At 45.6% G+C, this 21,764-nt stretch overlaps 1 protein-coding gene across 1 annotated transcript in view; it reads right to left on the reverse strand.

Moving 5' to 3' along the window:
• Positions 1-21,764, reverse strand: part of RETREG1 (reticulophagy regulator 1) — a 112,967-nt gene that overhangs the window by 70,383 nt on the left and 20,820 nt on the right. Inside the window, exon 3 of the mRNA XM_066579200.1 lies at positions 18,802-18,832. Coding sequence (XP_066435297.1) covers positions 18,802-18,832 — 31 coding nt within the window. The remainder of the gene's footprint in view (positions 1-18,801; positions 18,833-21,764) is intronic.

Consider the following 21,764-nt stretch of genomic DNA (forward strand, 5'->3'; position numbering starts at 1 on the left):
GATACAAGTAGATACAGTGACAATCCCTCTACTGATGAGCAGTGATACAAGTAGATACACTGACAATCCCCTCTACTGAGGATGAGCAGTGATACAAGTAGATACACTGACAATCCCCTCTACTGATGAGCAGTGATACAAGTAGATACACTGACAATCCCCCTACTGAGGATGAGCAGTGATACAAGTAGATACACTGACAATCCCCTCTACTGAGGATGAACTGTGATACAAGTAGATACACTGACAATCCCCTCTATTAGTCAGTAGTGATACAAGTAGATACACTGACAATCCCCTCTACTGAGGAGCAGTGATACAAGTAGATACACTGACAATCCCCTCTACTGATGAGCAGTGATACAAGTAGATACACTGACAATCCCTTCTACTGATGAGCAGTGATACAAGTAGATACACTGACAATCCCTCTACTGATGAGTAGTGATACAAGTAGATACACTGACAATCCCTCTACTGATGAGTAGTGATACAAGTAGATACACTGACAATCCCCTCTACTGATGAGCAGTGATACAAGTAGATACACTGACAATCCCCTCTACTGAGGATGAGCAGTGATACAAGTAGATACACTGACAATCCCCTCTACTGATGAGCAGTGATACAAGTAGATACACTGACAATCCCCTCTACTGATGAGCAGTGATACAAGTAGATACACTGACAATCCCTCTACTGATGAACTGTGATACAAGTAGATACACTGACAATCCCTCTACAGAGGATGAACTGTGATACAAGTAGATACACTGACAATCCCCTCTACTGATGAGCAGTGATACAAGTAGATAACCTGACAATCCCCTCTACTGATGAGCAGTGATACAAGTAGATACACTGACAATCCCTCTACTGAGGATGAGCAGTGATACAAGTAGATACACTGACAATCCCCTCTACAGAGGATGAACTGTGATACAAGTAGATACACTGACAATCCCCTCTACAGAGGATGAACTGTGATACAAGTAGATACACTGACAATCCCCTCTACTGATGAGCAGTGATACAAGTAGATACCCTGACAATCCCCTCTACTGATGAGCAGTGATACAAGTAGATACACTGACAATCCCTCTACTGAGGATGAGCAGTGATACAAGTAGATACACTGACAATCCCCCCTACTGAGGAGGAGCAGTGATACAAGTAGATACACTGACAATCCCCTCTACTGAGGAGGAGCAGTGATACAAGTAGATACACTGACAATCCCCTCTACTGAGGATGAGCAGTGATACAAGTAGATACACTGACAATCCCATCTATTAGTCAGTAGTGATACAAGTAGATACACTGACAATCCCTCTACTGATGAGCAGTGATACAAGTAGATACACTGACAATCCCTCTACTGATGAGCAGTGATACAAGTAGATACACTGACAATCCCCTCTACTGATGAGCAGTGATACAAGTAGATACACTGACAATCCCCTCTACTGAGGATGAGCAGTGATACAAGTAGATACACTGACAATCCCCTCTACTGAGGATGAGCAGTGATACAAGTAGATACACTGACAATCCCCTCTACTGATGAGCAGTGATACAAGTAGATACACTGACAATCCCCTCTACTGATGAGCAGTGATACAAGTAGATACACTGACAATCCCTCTACAGAGGATGAACTGTGATACAAGTAGATACACTGACAATCCCTCTACTGATGAGCAGTGATACAAGTAGATACACTGACAATCCCCTCTACTGAGGATGAGCAGTGATACAAGTAGATACACTGACAATCCCCTCTACTGAGGAGGAGCAGTGATACAAGTAGATACACTGACAATCCCTCTACTGAGGATGAGCAGTGATACAAGTAGATACACTGACAATCCCCTCTACTGATGAGCAGTGATACAAGTAGATACACTGACAATCCCCTCTACTGAGGAGGAGCAGTGATACAAGTAGATACACTGACAATCCCCTCTATTGGTCAGTAGTGATACAAGTAGATACACTGACAATCCCTCTACTGAGGAGGAGCAGTGATACAAGTAGATACACTGACAATCCCCTCTACTGATGAGCAGTGATACAAGTAGATACACTGACAATCCCCTCTACTGATCAGCAGTAATACAAGTAGATACACTGACAATCCCTCTACTGAGGAGGAGCAGTGATACAAATAGATACACTGACAATCCCCTCTACTGAGGAGGAGCAGTAATACAAGTAGATACACTGACAATCCCTCTACTGATGAGCAGTGATACAAGTGCTTGAGGGGGTTCAAAGAAGAGCGACTAAACTAATACATGGAATGACGGGACTGGAATACCCAGAGAGGCTGTCCAAATTGGGACTATTTACTCTAGAAAAAAGAAGGTTAAGAGGCGACCAAATAACCATGTATAAGTACATGAGGGGACAATACAAGGATCTCTCCCGTGATCTGTTTACACCCAGGACCACGACGGTAACAAGAGGACATCCGCTACGATTAGAGGAAAGTAGGTTTCATCACCAACACAGAAAGGGGTTCTTTACTGTAAGAGCAGTTAGACTGTGGAACTCTCTACCGGAGGAAGTGGTGATGGCAAAATCCATAGAGAAGTTTAAAAGGGGACTTGATGTCTTTCTGGAGAAGGATATTACAGGATAAAAATTTTAGTTTAAGTGTCAATCCTGGTATATAGGCAGGTAGGTACTATTAGGGGTTGATCCAGGGAACAGTCTGATTGCCATTAGGGAGTCGGGAAGGAATTTTTTCCCCAAAGGAGCCAATTGACTTCTGGCCTTGGGGTTTTTTGCCTTCCTCTGGATCAACACAGTAGGATAGACAGGCTGGACTAGATGGACAATGTCTTCATTCGGCCTTACATACTATGTTACTATGTTACTATGTAAGTAGATACACTGACAATCCCCTCTACTGATCAGCAGTAATACAAGTAGATACACTGACAATCCCTCTACTGAGGAGGAGCAGTGATACAAATAGATACACTGACAATCCCCTCTACAGAGGATGAGCAGTGATACAAGTAGATACACTGACAATCCCTCTACTGAGGATGAGCAGTGATACAAGTAGATACACTGACAATCCCTCTACTGATGAGCAGTGATACAAGTAGATACACTGACAATCCCTCTACTGATGAGCAGTGATACAAGTAGATACACTGACAATCCCTCTACTGATGAGCAGTGATACAAGTAGATACACTGACAATCCCCCTACTGAGGATGAGCAGTGATACAAGTAGATACACTGACAATCCCCTCTACTGAGGATGAACTGTGATACAAGTAGATACACTGACAATCCCCTCTACTGATGAGCAGTGATACAAGTAGATACACTGACAATCCCCTCTACTGATGAGCAGTGATACAAGTAGATACACTGACAATCCCCTCTACTGAGGATGAGCAGTGATACAAGTAGAACCACTGACAATCCCCTCTACTGATGAGCAGTGATACAAGTAGATACACTGACAATCCCCCTACTGAGGATGAGCAGTGATACAAGTAGATACACTGACAATCCCCTCTACTGAGGATGAACTGTGATACAAGTAGATACACTGACAATCCCCTCTATTAGTCAGCAGTGATACAAGTAGATACACTGACAATCCCCTCTACTGAGGAGCAGTGATACAAGTAGATACACTGACAATCCCCTCTACTGATGAGCAGTGATACAAGTAGATACACTGACAATCCCTTCTACTGATGAGCAGTGATACAAGTAGATACACTGACAATCCCTCTACTGATGAGCAGTGATACAAGTAGATACACTGACAATCCCTCTACTGATGAGTAGTGATTAGAGATGAGCGAACACGTTCGGCCCCGCCCCTTTTTCGCCCGAACACCGAACTTTGCGAACACTTCAGTGTTCGGGCGAAAAAGTTCGGGGGCCGCCGTGGCAGCGCGGGGGGGTGCGGCGGGGAGTGGGGGGGAGAGGGAGAGAGAGAGGGCTCCCCCCTGTTCCCCGCTACTGCCGCCCGCGTCGCCGCGCATCTCCCCGCCCCCCGGCGGCACCCGGACCTTTACGCGCGAACACTGCAGTGTTCGGCAAAGCCGGTGTCCGGGTGCGGATGTGTCCGTAACGGACATGTTCGCTCATCTCTAGTAGTGATACAAGTAGATACACTGACAATCCCTCTACTGAGGAGGAGCAGTGATACAAGTAGATACACTGACAATCCCCTCTACTGAGGATGAGCAGTGATACAAGTAGATACACTGACAATCCCCTCTACTGATGAGCAGTGATACAAGTAGATACACTGACAATCCCCTCTACTGATGAGCAGTGATACAAGTAGATACACTGACAATCCCTCTACTGAGGATGAGCAGTGATACAAGTAGATACACTGACAATCCCCCCTACTGAGGAGGAGCAGTGATACAAGTAGATACACTGACAATCCCCTCTACTGAGGAGGAGCAGTGATACAAGTAGATACACTGACAATCCCCTCTACTGAGGAGGAGCAGTAATACAAGTAGATACACTGACAATCCCTTCTACTGATGAGCAGTGATACAAGTAGATACACTGACAATCCCCCTACTGAGGATGAGCAGTGATACAAGTAGATACACTGACAATCCCCTCTATTAGTCAGTAGTGATACAAGTAGATACACTGACAATCCCTTCTACTGATGAGCAGTGATACAAGTAGATACACTGACAATCCCTCTACTGATGAGCAGTGATACAAGTAGATACACTGACAATCCCCTCTACTGATGAGCAGTGATACAAGTAGATACACTGACAATCCCTCTACTGATGAGCAGTGATACAAGTAGATACACTGACAATCCCCTCTATTAGTCAGTAGTGATACAAGTAGATACACTGACAATCCCCTCTACTGATGAGCAGTGATACAAGTAGATACACTGACAATCCCCTCTACAGAGGATGAACTGTGATACAAGTAGATACACTGACAATCCCCTCTACTGATGAGCAGTGATACAAGTAGATACACTGACAATCCCCTCTACTGAGGATGAGCAGTAATACAAGTAGATACACTGACAATCCCCTCTACTGAGGAGGAGCAGTGATACAAGTAGATACACTGACAATCCCCTCTACTGATGAGCAGTGATACAAGTAGATACACTGACAATCCCTCTACTGAGGATGAGCAGTGATACAAGTAGATACACTGACAATCCCCTCTACTGATGAGCAGTGATACAAGTAGATACACTGACAATCCCCTCTACTGAGGAGGAGCAGTGATACAAGTAGATACACTGACAATCCCCTCTATGGGTCAGTAGTGATACAAGTAGATACACTGACAATCCCTCTACTGAGGAGGAGCAGTGATACAAGTAGATACACTGACAATCCCCTCTACTGAGGATGAGCAGTGATACAAGTAGATACACTGACAATCCCCTCTACTGATGAGCAGTGATACAAGTAGATACACTGACAATCCCCTCTACTGATGAGCAGTGATACAAGTAGATACACTGACAATCCCTCTACTGATGAACTGTGATACAAGTAGATACACTGACAATCCCTCTACAGAGGATGAACTGTGATACAAGTAGATACACTGACAATCCCCTCTACAGAGGATGAACTGTGATACAAGTAGATACACTGACAATCCCCTCTACTGATCAGCAGTGATACAAGTAGATACACTGACAATCCCCTCTACTGATGAGCAGTGATACAAGTAGATACACTGACAATCCCTCTACTGAGGATGAGCAGTGATACAAGTAGATACACTGACAATCCCCCCTACTGAGGAGGAGCAGTGATACAAGTAGATACACTGACAATCCCCTCTACTGAGGAGGAGCAGTGATACAAGTAGATACACTGACAATCCCCTCTACTGAGGAGGAGCAGTAATACAAGTAGATACACTGACAATCCCTTCTACTGATGAGCAGTGATACAAGTAGATACACTGACAATCCCCCTACTGAGGATGAGCAGTGATACAAGTGAATACACTGACAATCCCCTCTATTAGTCAGTAGTGATACAAGTAGATACACTGACAATCCCTTCTACTGATGAGCAGTGATACAAGTAGATACACTGACAATCCCTCTACTGATGAGCAGTGATACAAGTAGATACACTGACAATCCCCTCTACTGATGAGCAGTGATACAAGTAGATACACTGACAATCCCTCTACTGATGAGCAGTGATACAAGTAGATACACTGACAATCCCCTCTACTGATGAGTAGTGATACAAGTAGATACACTGACAATCCCTCTACAGAGGATGAGCAGTGATACAAGTAGATACACTGACAATCCCCTCTACAGAGGATGAACTGTGATACAAGTAGATACACTGACAATCCCCTCTACTGATGAGCAGTGATACAAGTAGATACACTGACAATCCCCTCTACTGAGGATGAGCAGTGATACAAGTAGATACAGTGACAATCCCCTCTACTGAGGAGGAGCAGTGATACAAGTAGATACACTGACAATCCCCTCTACTGATGAGCAGTGATACAAGTAGATACACTGACAATCCCTCTACAGAGGATGAACTGTGATACAAGTAGATACACTGACAATCCCCTCTACAGAGGATGAACTGTGATACAAGTAGATACACTGACAATCCCCTCTACTGATGAGCAGTGATACAAGTAGATACACTGACAATCCCCTCTACTGAGGATGAGCAGTGATACAAGTAGATACACTGACAATCCCCTCTACTGATGAGCAGTGATACAAGTAGATACACTGACAATCCCTCTACAGAGGATGAACTGTGATACAAGTAGATACACTGACAATCCCCTCTACTGATGAGCAGTGATACAAGTAGATACACTGACAATCCCCTCTACTGAGGATGAGCAGTGATACAAGTAGATACACTGACAATCCCCTCTATTGGTCAGTAGTGATACAAGTAGATACACTGACAATCCCCTCTACTGATGAGCAGTGATACAAGTAGATACACTGACAATCCCTCTACTGAGGAGGAGCAGTGATACAAGTAGATACACTGACAATCCCCTCTACTGATGAGCAGTGATACAAGTAGATACACTGACAATCCCCTCTACTGAGGAGGAGCAGTGATACAAATAGATACACTGACAATCCCCTCTACTGATGAGCAGTGATACAAGTAGATACACTGACAATCCCCTCTACTGAGGAGGAGCAGTGATACAAGTAGATACACTGACAATCCCCTCTATTGGTCAGTAGTGATACAAGTAGATACACTGACAATCCCTCTACTGAGGAGGAGCAGTGATACAAGTAGATACACTGACAATCCCCTCTACTGAGGAGGAGCAGTGATACAAGTAGATACACTGACAATCCCTCTACTGAGGATGAGCAGTGATACAAGTAGATACACTGACAATCCCCTCTACTGAGGAGGAGCAGTGATACAAGTAGATACACTGACAATCCCTCTACTGATGAGCAGTGATACAAGTAGATACACTGACAATCCCTCTACTGATGAGCAGTGATACAAGTAGATTCACTGACAATCCCTCTACTGATGAGCAGTGATACAAGTAGATACACTGACAATCCCCTCTACTGATGAGCAGTGATACAAGTAGATACACTGACAATCCCTCTACTGATGAGCAGTGATACAAGTAGATACACTGACAATCCCCTCTACTGATGAGCAGTGATACAAGTAGATACACTGACAATCCCCTCTACTGATGAGCAGTGATACAAGTAGATACACTGACAATCCCCTCTACTGAGGATGAGCAGTGATACAAGTAGATACACTGACAATCCCCTCTACTGATGAGCAGTGATACAAGTAGATACACTGACAATCCCCTCTACTGAGGAGGAGCAGTGATACAAGTAGATACACTGACAATCCCCTCTACTGATGAGCAGTGATACAAGTAGATACACTGACAATCCCTCTACAGAGGATGAACTGTGATACAAGTAGATACACTGACAATCCCCTCTACAGAGGATGAACTGTGATACAAGTAGATACACTGACAATCCCCTCTACTGATGAGCAGTGATACAAGTAGATACACTGACAATCCCCTCTACTGAGGATGAGCAGTGATACAAGTAGATACACTGACAATCCCCTCTACTGATGAGCAGTGATACAAGTAGATACACTGACAATCCCCTCTACTGAGGAGGAGCAGTGATACAAGTAGATACACTGACAATCCCCTCTACTGAGGATGAGCAGTGATACAAGTAGATACACTGACAATCCCCTCTACTGAGGATGAGCAGTGATACAAGTAGATACACTGACAATCCCCTCTACTGATGAGCAGTGATACAAGTAGATACACTGACAATCCCTCTACTGAGGATGAGCAGTGATACAAGTAGATACACTGACAATCCCTCTACTGATGAGCAGTGATACAAGTAGATACACTGACAATCCCCTCTACTGATGAGCAGTGATACAAGTAGATACACTGACAATCCCCTCTACTGAGGAGGAGCAGTGATACAAGTAGATACACTGACAATCCCCTCTATTGGTCAGTAGTGATACAAGTAGATACACTGACAATCCCTCTACTGAGGAGGAGCAGTGATACAAGTAGATACACTGACAATCCCCTCTACTGATGAGCAGTGATACAAGTAGATACACTGACAATCCCCTCTACTGATCAGCAGTAATACAAGTAGATACACTGACAATCCCTCTACTGAGGAGGAGCAGTGATACAAGTAGATACACTGACAATCCCCTCTACTGAGGAGGAGCAGTGATACAAGTAGATACACTGACAATCCCTCTACTGAGGATGAGCAGTGATACAAGTAGATACACTGACAATCCCCTCTACTGATGAGCAGTGATACAAGTAGATACACTGACAATCCCTCTACTGATGAGCAGTGATACAAGTAGATACACTGACAATCCCCTCTACTGATGAGCAGTGATACAAGTAGATACACTGACAATCCCCTCTACTGATGAGCAGTGATACAAGTAGATACACTGACAATCCCTCTACTGATGAGCAGTGATACAAGTAGATACACTGACAATCCCTCTACTGATGAGCAGTGATACAAGTAGATTCACTGACAATCCCTCTACTGATGAGCAGTGATACAAGTAGATACACTGACAATCCCCTCTACTGATGAGCAGTGATACAAGTAGATACACTGACAATCCCTCTACTGAGGAGGAGCAGTGATACAAGTAGATACACTGACAATCCCCTCTACTGATGAGCAGTGATACAAGTAGATACACTGACAATCCCCTCTACTGAGGAGGAGCAGTGATACAAGTAGATACACTGACAATCCCCTCTACTGAGGAGGAGCAGTGATACAAGTAGATACACTGACAATCCCCTCTACTGAGGATGAGCAGTGATACAAGTAGATACACTGACAATCCCTCTACTGAGGAGGAGCAGTGATACAAGTAGATACACTGACAATCCCCTCTACTGAGGATGAGCAGTAATACAAGTAGATACACTGACAATCCCCTCTACTGAGGAGGAGCAGTGATACAAGTAGATACACTGACAATCCCTCTACTGAATAAAACAAAGTAGAAAAGATCCCAGCGCTTCTTTGTAATAAGGATAATACAATCTAAATCTATGGATGAAGATGACTTACTTCGTAGAGGAGCCCTCTAATTACACAGGACTCCTCTAATTCCAGGTACGCCCTTAGTGATCCAGGCAGAGTCCTGGGAGTTATCAGTTCTAACTGGTTTATTGATAAACAAATAGGTAGACAGATGAGGTAGAGCCAATGAAGTGCAACGCATTTCAGAGCAAAAAGCTCCTTTTTCAAGCACAAATCTGGCAGTGGTTGTGGTACTGTGCCTGTCTGATGACGTGCCGTGTGGACCATCCATAATACAGATGAAGAAAAAGAAAAGCATGTATGCGCGGACGCCGCTGCTGCCGGTCCTGGATTCTGCTGCGGGATTCCAACCTGCCCGTGGGTATGCAGCCTTATGCTCATAAAAATACGCATGTAATACAAAGCGTATTTATGTCTGTGTGAATGGGGCTTGAGATTCAGTTTGTTGCCCTAGCCTTGTATCTAAATACCCTAACCAAGGTGGAGTGGCTACTTGGGGCACCAAGCACCTGAGGACCATGATTGACTACTTCTCTAAGTACACGGCTGGAGACTCTCGGTGGTGTAAGCCTCTGGGAATTGCACGTTCTACACATGCAATAAACCAAGTCTCTCCGGTGACAAAAAAGTACGAGTCTGTTTAGACGAACCGACTTACCGTTTGTATGAGCGAACGATATCAAAATTCACTCGGGCAGCCTGTTCATACGGGCAGATACATTGTTGGCTCGTTCAAGCTAAAAATCATCCGGTCGTTCACATTCGCTGTATGAGGGCGCCTTCACACTGCGATAAAATTGCACGATTTCCATACAATACGACAGTGAGTGAAAATGCAGAATTATGAAACCAGCGTTTGTAACATTCGAAAGTTCTATGGACTTTCATGTTAAGAAATTGCGTGAAAAAAACGCGCAAGAAAATTGCGAGTGGCAGCGATGTTTTTGCAAGAAAAAGCACCGCTGACGTTCAAAGATCTCAGTGTGAAGGAACCCTAATAAAAGTGAATGAGAACGACTGAACGATCGCTATTTAAACGGAGCGATTAGCGAACGAGCCAAAGATGATCCCTATGCCTGCAGAAAATGAACATGGAGCAGAAGGCAAAGGATTACGGTTTGTATTTACACTAAATGATGATTGTTCACATTTTCGCTCGTTAGAACGTTAATCATTCCGTCTGAAAGGCCCTTTAAGCATGGTTTAGATATAAAACCCCATGTGTATAAAGCTCAGACGTGACACGGCTCTGGCCATTTAGCATCAACCAGTTTCTCCACTTTCTAGTATTTGACTTTGTAATTCCTGAATCCCTAAAGTAAAAATAGACTTTATGAAGTGCATCCAGAAACTTTCCAGCTGCCCCCAAACAATCATCTGCAACTAAGAGATGGGACAAGGCAACAAGAAAATAAGATGCCACATATCCCCCAACAATATACGCAGAGAATGGTATGTCAGATACGTCCTTCTACTCCCAGCCTCGCAGCAGCAGAGTGCGGCTCTAAGGAAAAGGTCAGCCTGGTGCCCGCTCTAATTAGCTCTGCAGAAATAGGTAAGCTCAGTGTGCCAAGCCGTCTGCCGCTGCCAGGGCAGGTTCCCCTGACACTGAAGGAAAGGCCACTTATGACATGTCTCTGGGAATCGTTCAGCTTGACTTTGAGGTGACCATGACCCTGGAAACAGATGGTGCACGTGTGTCTTCAAAGTTCTTCCATCCCTATTATTACTTGTAGATAGAGGGCTGCACACAGCAACACTGCCCCAGCAAAGACATTGGCATTACTGTCCATGACAGCCAAAGTCTGGCTATCACAACGTGACGGGTGTAGAGTGACATCACGGCATCAGCCCCGGCCCATGTAACCGCCCAATGATGCATGCGTAGTGTTATATGGGGCTGGTTAACTTACCCCTTCTATCTGTAGGCTGATTGGCTGGCTGGGGTAATAGGCAGCCCAGCCAGTCAATAACTTTGGAGACTTATAGCAGCCCCTCGGATCAGGTGATGCGACTGTTGTATCCTGCGGAGTGAGGAGTGCTGTGTAATTCAGTGTTAGTTTGTACTGGCGTCCTCTTGTTCAGTTCAGCTCCTTTTGTGTATCTTCTGTCTAGTGTTTCCCATTTGTTAATGGATCGACCTATTTGGCCATTTCTGGGTGCTATCTCTATCTCTTATTCCATCGAGGGAAATCCCAGGTTCCTGTGGCGGGAGCGCCCTACTCAGGGCGGGTGCTCTTCTTTTTAGACAGGCTCAGCAATTTTTAGATATAGGACCCGGACACTCCTTGTTTGCTGCCCAGCTGTGTATCCCATTTACCTCTTTGCAGAGTCCCATACGCACGCACTTCTATACAAGTCTATGGAAGAGGGCACATACGGGGCTCTGAAAAGAGTTAGATTATCATCCAGTGCCCAGACTTCAACGGCCGGGACCACCCAAACCAGGAGCAAGTATAACAAATACCTCCCTCTGTCACCTGCCCAGCAGCGCCATCACTTAGTCAATGGTGCTTCAGCAAGTCACAGAGTCCCTTTAATATTCAATAATAGCATGGCCTATTAACCCCTTCCCTCCCCATGACGTAAGGGTACGTCATGGAAGCGGGGTACTTCCCGCAAAATGACGTACCCTTATGTCATAGTGATAGAGCGAGATCTGCTATGGCTGTCACTAGTAGCCGGCCTCCAGCTGCGACAGCGGGGGGCATCGGAAAAGCGCCCCCGCTGTTAACCCCTTCCCTGCAGCGATCTAAGTAGATCACGGCAGGGAAAGGGTTCACACAGGGAGTGTGCTCCCTCTGTGACTTCAGCTAGCTCTCGCGATGTTATCACAGAGAGCCCGACAGGATTCCAGATACCGGCGTCCTGTAAAAATAAAAAAAGTTATGGCTATTGAAAAATGGAGATGAAAAAATACCACAAATTGTTGCGTCCTCAACGCTAAAATAGGCCGTGTCATTAAGGGGTTAAAGGCTGAACGAGCGGCCCTCCCGGACGGTGATATTCCAGGCGGAGGACTGTTGCTTACATTAATATTCTTAAGTAAATGACAGCCCATTACTAAGCCAAGATCAACCTGCTGAGACGATGCAGATCACTGGCAATACACAGTAGCAGTGCTGTGAAAAAGTATTAGCCCCCCCCACCCAATTTCTTCTATTTTTGCTCATTAGTGACATTTAAATGTTTCAGATGATCCGACTTATTCTAATATAAAGAGAACACAAGTAAATACAAAAGGCAGATATTAAATCTCCACTCCAGTTACTGAGGATAAAAAATATCCAACATCTTTATCACCCGTGTGAAAAAGTAATTGCCCCCCCTAATAACTGGTTGTGCAAAATCACTGGGATCAGCTCGCCTGACAATGAAGATGTGCAGACATGGTGGAAACAGCGAGTGTTGGGCGAAACAGAAGGGACCAGCACCCATCCTCAGGCCGCCCTCGCACAGGCGTCGCGGTAAGCGCCGTGATTCGGATCACTGATGAGGAGCGCTATAAGCCCAAAAATAGAACAGACACCGGTCGGAAATCGCGGCGCCGAAACGTGCTGCGATCGAGTGTCTGTCTGAGCGGTCCCAACAATAGGACTGTTATACCGCGATTAGCAGGGTGCTGAATGCGCCGTGCTAATGGCAGTAAAGAATGTCTATGTGAGGGAGGCCCACATTCATGCACTGCTGCGCTCCGTCACGGCGATCATAGCTGCGCATAGGCCATGTGTTTTTGCCCTTAGACTTGGGGCTCATTAACGAGTATACTGCGTATTTCTGTCCGTAAGTGCGTATGTAAAACGCCGATTCACTGCATATTTTGTTTGCATTTACACACGTAAAAAAAGAACGCAAGTGCCCAAATCATGTCAGAAGAGCCCAAAGTCACAGACACACCCAGAAAAAGGTCACTAGGCGCTATTTAGTGGTTTTAGGACACGTCTTCAGATGAAGAGTGTGTTCTCACGGCCTGGCAGATCTCTGGGCGGTTTGAGGAGTGCAGTGAGAGGCGCGAGGACGGCCCTAGGAGGAAGAGGAAGGGTATCCTCTGTTGTCTCAGCGGGGGTGTAGCGGCCATTCCAAATGCCTTTATGATGACTTGCACCATTACCCTGGGAAGTGTCCGTCCTTCTGTCGGCCGTCAGTCAGTATGTGACAAGCTGGTGGAGTCGGTGTGGCGTGACCTCACACATGCAGATACAAATATGTGGCATTACATATATCTTGCTGGCCATCTTGCTCTGAGGATTAATGTCATTTTTTAAGAATTTTTTGTCCCCGCTGCGTGTTTTCTGTTTTGTTTCTTTTTCAAAAATGACATTTTTTCTTTACAGATCTTCCCCTGTTCTTAAATTCCTAGATGGATGCGATCCTTGCTACGTGAACATAACATGGGGTCGTTCACATTTGCGATGTTTTCCTGTACGGCGCTGCGGTGCTATACTGGAACCAAATCACAGCATGTCCTTTCTGTTTGTGGTATGCGACCGGCGGCACAGGCAACGGCCCCACTGAAAGCAATGGGAGAACACTGCGATCTCCTCCAGTGCATGTGACAGCTGCGCCGGAGGATTCCTTCATCCCTGCAGTGATGCAAGGCTGCTTCCATGTGAAAACGCCTCACAATCAGGGTTTCCATATGGATTTGAAGGGCGATATTGGACCGTGATTCACAACCCGATATCGCCCTCGCTAGTGTGAAGGAGCCCTGACGCTCCCAAGTGGCGCTGCTGGCTGAAGCACAACCGCGCCGCTAGACGTAACCTAGGAGCTTTGACCCGGCCTGACGGTCCCTCAATGTATCACACTCAACCGTTATGATTTTACGGCGGTGGTGAGGATGATCAATCTAATGACACCAAAATCATCCACCAAGGGTCACGCAACGGGGTCAAGGCGTGGGGCAAGAAAACGCCTGGAGGCTTCTATATATTAGATGTTCTTTACCCGTTTCTTGTTGTAGTTCTTTGTTTTTGCAGATTCCTTGCCACTTGGAACTCATTTGTGCGCCTTCACTTCCAATTCCTGCCTGGCATCTCCACAATTACCGGAATCGTGAGGAAGACTTGCGACATTATCTGTCTGCTTATGAAGACTTTGGTGATGGCTCCGCCATTGGATGACCATTACCGGGGGATTCTACACTGCCGCACCTCAACATTATCTTGCAATGCTTTATCATAGCGATCATAGATGTGATTGTACAAGTCCCCTAGAGGGACATAAAAAGTGTAAGAAAAAGATCAAAACCGAAAAAGAAAAATGTAAAAAAAAAACCTAATTTTTGTGCTTTTCCCCCATATAACCTTAAAAAATATGTTTTAAAAATAAAAAAATCTCACATATTTGGTATCGTCGTATCTGTAACGACGCGTATAATAAATGGAACATGCTTTTTATCCTGAACAGCAGAGAGCATAAAAAAAAAAAAAAAAAAAGAGGCAAAATGCTTATTTTTTTTCATTTTGCCTTCCAAAAAACGCAATAAAAGTGATCAAAAAAAGCCGTATATACCCCAAGATGGTACAAATAAAAACTACAGCTCATCGCGTCATAAATAAGCCCTCACAGAGATCCGTCCATGTGAAATAAAAAAGTTAGAGGACTTTAAATGCAGCGATTTAGAAAAAAAAAAATTAAAAAAGGGGGGTTTTATTGCGGAAAAGTGCAAAAACCTAAAAAATATATAAAAATTTTGGTATTGTTGTAATCGCACCGACCCGCACAGAAAAGGTATTGTGTGATTTCTGATGCATGACTTGCGCTGTAAAAAAAAAAAAAAAAATCTATGGCTGATATCTCCTTGTTTTTTATAAAAAAATTAATAAAAGTTTTACAATATAGTCTTCTGTACAGAAAAACAGCACAGATTAAAGCTACAGTTCGCCGCGCAAATAACAAGCCCTTATACATCCGCGTAGACGGAAAAATAAAAAAGCTATGGCTTTTGAAAAATGGAAATGAAAATCCAACAAAAATCGTTGCGTCCTCAAACCCAAAGGCCATGTCCTTAAGGGGTTAATAGCACTGGAACTGTCCGACTGCTGGTATAGCCCATCCGTGCTATTACACAATGAACTGTGTGCTTGCACGTTAGTTGGAGCACCAGCATTGTATTCGGCTGCAGTCTGCTTGACTGTGCACCACTTATTCCTGACATCCTCCTATGACCCCTTCTGTGGATGAGTTCGTTACATTGACAGGATCCCCTTTCATTGAATGTTTTTCAATGGGTTCTTCTCACTGCCCTTCGCAATCGATAACACGGGAGACTAATTAGACTGCACAGCCTTTTCAACCACGGCACGGGTGTCTCCCGCACTGATGTGAGCGATCCCTGGCAGCGCAGAAAGTACAGTAAGATGTGCCGCCCTAGATCACACCATTCCCAATATACTCTATACATTGCTGCACAAGAAAGCCCCACCAAGTTTGAGTTTGTGATATACTGGCCCGGTTAGTCCAGCGCCAAAGACATGCTTTGTCAGAAGTCGCTCCGATCACTTAGTTTTCCCATCTAATGTGGGTTCACACTGAAAAGGATCCATGGAAGCGAGCGGACTTTATTGTATGCTGCACTCCGGGGTCACGGGGAGAATACCCATACAGGAGGGCTCCCACTGTGAAGGGCCCCTGTCCGGGGTTGTAGGTTCACTGGAGGTTTCCACACTGTAGGCTACCTGAGATACACAAATCTCTTCTCTCACAAGCTGGCTCCTAGGAAGGCTGCCATCTGCTGGCGGTTTAAGATAGAACAAACTGACTAAATGGCACTTTGATTGTATTCTGCATCTTTGAGGAGACCCTTTATAGAACATCAGCAGTCGATGTGCACATCGTGTTCATATAGTAACTCTTCTGGAGGCTAGGAATGTTCTCTACTTCCAGACTCAGAATCAAAACAGAATCAAATGTGAGATAAAATAACCCAAATAACCACAATGTGTTAAATAATACATAATGCCCACATTTTGTAATACAGAGCTCAGTCCTGACCGAGACCAGAAGTACTGGTGGCCACTATCAATAGCCAGCACATTTACTAATCATGTCATCTGTTGTCACTGGAGGTAACTGCACTGTAATCACTATCACTGTGTAGATACGTTATCTGATGACTATATGGTGACTGCATTATATAGAGGATTAGAATTAAGCCACTATATCTAAAGGCCCTTTTACATGCAACGATTAGCACTCAAAATTCGCTCAAACGGCCGATAGTAAGTGATAATCGTTCCATGTAAACGCGGGTCGTCGCGCTCTAGTCGTTGTTTAGTGCTGTTTTTTAGCCGGAATAAAAACCATTGTTTGATCGCTCAAAAATTCCTTCCATTTGAATGGTATTTTAAGTCGCTGCAGGATGAGTTTGTTTGCCTTGCATACATAATGAGTACACTGTTTATTCATTATGTACTCTGCTTGGAGGAGACAATGGAATCCTGCTGCCCAGATAATGATTGCATAAACACAGACCCAGCTGAGCAAACAACTCGTGGAGCAAATGCAGATGATTACAAACCATTATCTGTACGTGTGACTGTCGGCAGGTCGTTCAGTCGTGCGGTTGTTTAAGCGATAATCGTTGCGTGTAAAAGGGCCTTTAGTCGGCTGTGTGATAAAATTCATCTTATGTCATTTCCGATATGTATATTATATAAATCTAAATCTAGAAATTTATTTTATTATTTTTCATTATTTTTATCCTGGGGGGTAGTCCCCAAATGAAGGCGGTGCAACAAGCACAGGTAGGGCAGGCGCACAGGTAGGGCAGGCACACAGGTAGGGCAGGCACACAGGTAGGGCAGGCGCACAGCGCTGCGCTCATTTCAATAAGAGCTGCGAAGATTCCCGCATCAAGCACTCCTCACATCACTTCTGGATGCAGAAACACCCATTTTCATGTTGGAATCCCGCATATGGATCTGGCGTAAATCTGCGTGCGGACCCGTGTCACAAACAGCAGCAGGATGCAGTGAATTGCGCCGTCTGAAGGTATCGCAGCAAAGTGAGTGGAATTATGAGAAATCCAGTTCATGCAATGCTGAAAAAATCAGCAGTGTAGACTGACTTGTTTTAGAGCAAAACCACATTGATTTTCACGGCCACATGACGGGACTAAGACACGCCCATCTGTTTAAAGGCCCTTTTACACGGGACGATTATCGCTCAGAGTTGTCCAAACACCCGCGCTGCCACAGGGTTTTATACGATAGTCGGCCCGTGTAAATGCATGCAGAAAACTGAACGACTAGCCGTTCCGTGTAATCAGCAGGCGGTCAGTTCTGAACGACTAACTGGTCACAGTGAATGGAGGCGGTAGTGGGAAGAACGTTCCCCGGCCGCCCCCCGCCTCCATCCCGGTAGCCCCGCCTCCATGGAGGCAGGAGGGGGAAGAACGTTTCCCGGCCGCCCCCCACCTCCATCCCGGTAGCCCCGCCTCCATGGAGGCAGGAGGGGGAAGAACGTTTCCCGGCCGCCCCCCGCCTCCATCCCAGTAGCCCCGCCTCCATGGAGGCAGGAGGGGGAAGAACGTTTCCCGGCCACCCGCCTCTATCCCGGAAGCACTTTCAGCGATGCCCGACAGCCCAGTGATACTCGATCCCCTGATGAAGCTAGACTAGCGATACTCATGGGGTCTGGTATGTTCCCCATCTCATATGTTCTACAATACGGAGTTGTACTTACCTTATTAGATGGCTTCCATCTGATATCCCTCATTAGGTATTTTTGTGCAAGCTAGAATGCCACTTGGGTGGTAAGGTGTGATTACTGCACTGGCACGCTATGTGTGCCCTTCTATTTGAACATTTGGGTCCCTGTACTCTTTGCGGGGGTTCGGTGACTCTTATTATGGTGGTTACCTGTCTACTTGGAGGTTCATTGTTCCCTGTTGTCTATGCTATGTGCTTAATGAGCTTTGGTATTGTAGTAGTGTGCCGACTCGTTATACACGCACTCGCTACAACTCCCAATATGTTATCAGACTGAACATATTATGGTGATACTGCGACGGATTCAGCATCTGTGTGCAGATCGGTATGGGACAAAGATACAAATGAAATGTTTCCGGTTCCCCAGAATCTGTCCCCACTCATGTATGACCGCTGGATACTTCAGTACATGTAGAACACTTTATAACTGTATCTCCGCTTACCTCCTGACAATCCCCCTCCACAGCCGCGCACCTGAAAGTAGAAAGCAGAAGTCAGAGGTGATGTCATATGAAGCAAACACATCAGACTGACCGTCTCTCGCTCTCTGCAGCGTTTCATTGGCCGCCGCTCTCTGACCCCAAATATCCCACATCGTCCCTCATTTGCTTTTTATACTTGGCAAGAAAACCTACAATAAGATGTTGGTTTGTGTTTGATACATTCTGCTACTAACTGTGATATATAACTGCTGGAGCCCCGTGTGATGTAGCCTGCAGCACCGTCCTGTAAGGGCTCAGTCACACGGGAGCATCGACACCCGTACGCCGACGCCGATGCACCCGTGTGACTGACAGTTAGAAGATGGCCGTACCTGAAGACGGCCGGCTCTCTCCAGCACTGATGAAAGAACACATGACCGGCAATGAAGCCGGTCACATGTTCCTCCTCCCGGCGCTGCAGAGAGACGTCCGTCTTCAGGTACGCTGATGCGCCCGTGGGACTGAGCCCTAAAGGGTTATCCAATGTAACATTATGCCTAAGGGCTCTTTCACACTGGCGATTGTGATTTTGCCGTGAGACAATCATGACAAGATCGCGTGTCTTTCCCCGTGATTTTTGAGCGCCAGCACTGCTTTTTCTCGCTGCCGCTTGCGAATTGGCTGCAATTTCGTAGCACGAAAGTCAATGGGACTTTCTAATGTCAAGAACGGATCACAGCGAAATCGCAAGTTCATACTTTGCGATGCAATAAAAAGCAGGATCCATAGGGAAACATGGGAAATAAAAAAAAAAGCAAAAGGCAGAAAGATAGGACGCGCCGCGATTTATTGTTATGCAACATCGTATTAATGAAAACACTGCAAATGGGAAGGAAACTGTTAAAAATCATTGGTTTCATAATTCTTCGTTTTCGCTCACTCTCGCATCACGTGATTTTGTCGCCATTGTGCAGGTTCCCTAAGGACTCCCTCACACAGGCGATTTTGTACAGCGTTTAGCGCTGTATTTTCGGCCCCGCGCTAAACGCTGTACTAGGCTCCCATTCATTTCAATGGGGCGGCTCACACAAGGCTGAGAACACAGAGTCTTCAACACTTGCATGTCCTTTTTTTTGGCCGTTTTAAGCCCTGCGTTGCTTGTTGAAATGAATGGGCAGCGGTTTTAGTACTACTAAAAACGTGGCACAACTTGGTACCGCGCTTTTGGTACCCGCACAAAACCTCACTGATTTTATGCGTAAATACACAGCATATCCGCAGGCCTCCCACATATTTTGCGCATATGTATGCACGCCAATTGATTTCAATGGGCTTTTATCACACACTAAGGTAGGATATGCTGTGTATTATTTCACATGACCGTAATTCACGTGAAAAGCAGTCAGCTGTGAATGAGCCCATGGGTTCTATTCACTGCATTTTATGCATGAAACATTTGCACAGGTAATATGCTGTGTATTTACACTCCTGTGAATGAGCCCTTGTATTCAATGAGGTTTTTGTTTTGTTTTATTGTATCTGAATGAAGCTTAATAGATATTATGGTAATGCAGTACAATAGAGAGCCTGCAGGGGGCTGGAGGGCTACACAGAATAGCCTGCTGGGGGCTTGAGAACAGGCATGATAAGTGATCAGAAGCGACAGCTGTATGGGTATGGTTGGAGGAGCTAAATCCTCCAGTCACACCGCTGCTGGCACAGAGATAGCTCAGATGGCTCTAAGAGGGCTGCAAGCCTGGGGTCCGGTGCGGGCCAAACTGTAATGCCTTGAGTCTGACAGGGAAGGACGCCCTAAACTGATACCTGCTTGGGTATGCTATCTACCATTGTACATTTTCCTTAGGAGTCATCTCCAGGCTAGGGGGTCCATGTGCTGCTCAGGAGAGACAGCAGCCGGCACAATCACATACAGCAAATTAGAATAAAAATATTTTGCATCATTGCATCTGCAGAGCCGATCTATTAAATAATGCTTTAATGACCCCTGTAGTGGAAGTCACATGGTCCCCACATACTCCTTTGTGGGATAATCCACACTTGCCGCACCTGCAGCGCTTTACAGAGTCTGCATTCTGGAGAGCTCATGGTATTAATGTACTATCGGACATAGTCAGTGAGGGCATCTTCTGCACTTTCCTCCAGCTTCAGATAATCTACAACCTGCCTGAGCACTCCTATTTCAGGTACTACCAGCTACGACATGTGATCAGGGCTCAGTTTCAGGGCCTGTCCATACCGATGTCCCTGACTCGGTTGGAAGGCTTGGCACAGATGTGCAACCTAGTAAGACCACTGTCCAGTTTCTATGCCCACCTGATGCAGTGTCTTGCCCCGTTGAGGGAGAGGGCAACCCAGAAGTGGGTCATTGACATTCCTGATCTGTTAGCGGAGGAGAGTGAAGACATATTGGTGAGCTCTGGTCCTCCTTTGATCAGTGCTAGAGATAGGCTTATCCAGGTAAAGTTCATACACCGTATATACTACACCCCATCCAGGCTACATGTAATGGGTCTGCTCCCCTCAGCGACCTGTCCCCGATGCTTAATTGCTGATGGGACCATCATGCACATGTTCTGGGACTGTGGTGTCATGCGAGACTACTGGAGGGACATTCTTGTATTTATGGAGTCTCACCTGGGGGCCCCGAGGATCATGCACCCTGGGGTTTGCCTCTTTGGGCTTGTTGGAGACCTACCAGTGGCAGCAGCAACCCGCACCTTATATAAGCTACTGTTTTTCTATGCTAAGAAGGTGATTTTGTTAAATTGGAAGCACCCTGGTAGGCCGACCAGAAACGCATGGATCCAGGTGGTGAACTCTGTTCTTCCAATGTATAAACTGACTTATATGGCGAGGGGATGTCCTGAGAAGTTTGACAAAGTTTGGGGGCACTGGATGAACTGTCCGGCAACAGCAGCAGAGATGCCTGTCTAGATACTGGGAATGGATATGGTGGGGGATAC

The sequence above is a fragment of the Eleutherodactylus coqui genome, chromosome 9, assembly GCF_035609145.1.
Source record: "Eleutherodactylus coqui strain aEleCoq1 chromosome 9, aEleCoq1.hap1, whole genome shotgun sequence".
Classification (NCBI taxonomy): domain Eukaryota; kingdom Metazoa; phylum Chordata; class Amphibia; order Anura; family Eleutherodactylidae; genus Eleutherodactylus; species Eleutherodactylus coqui.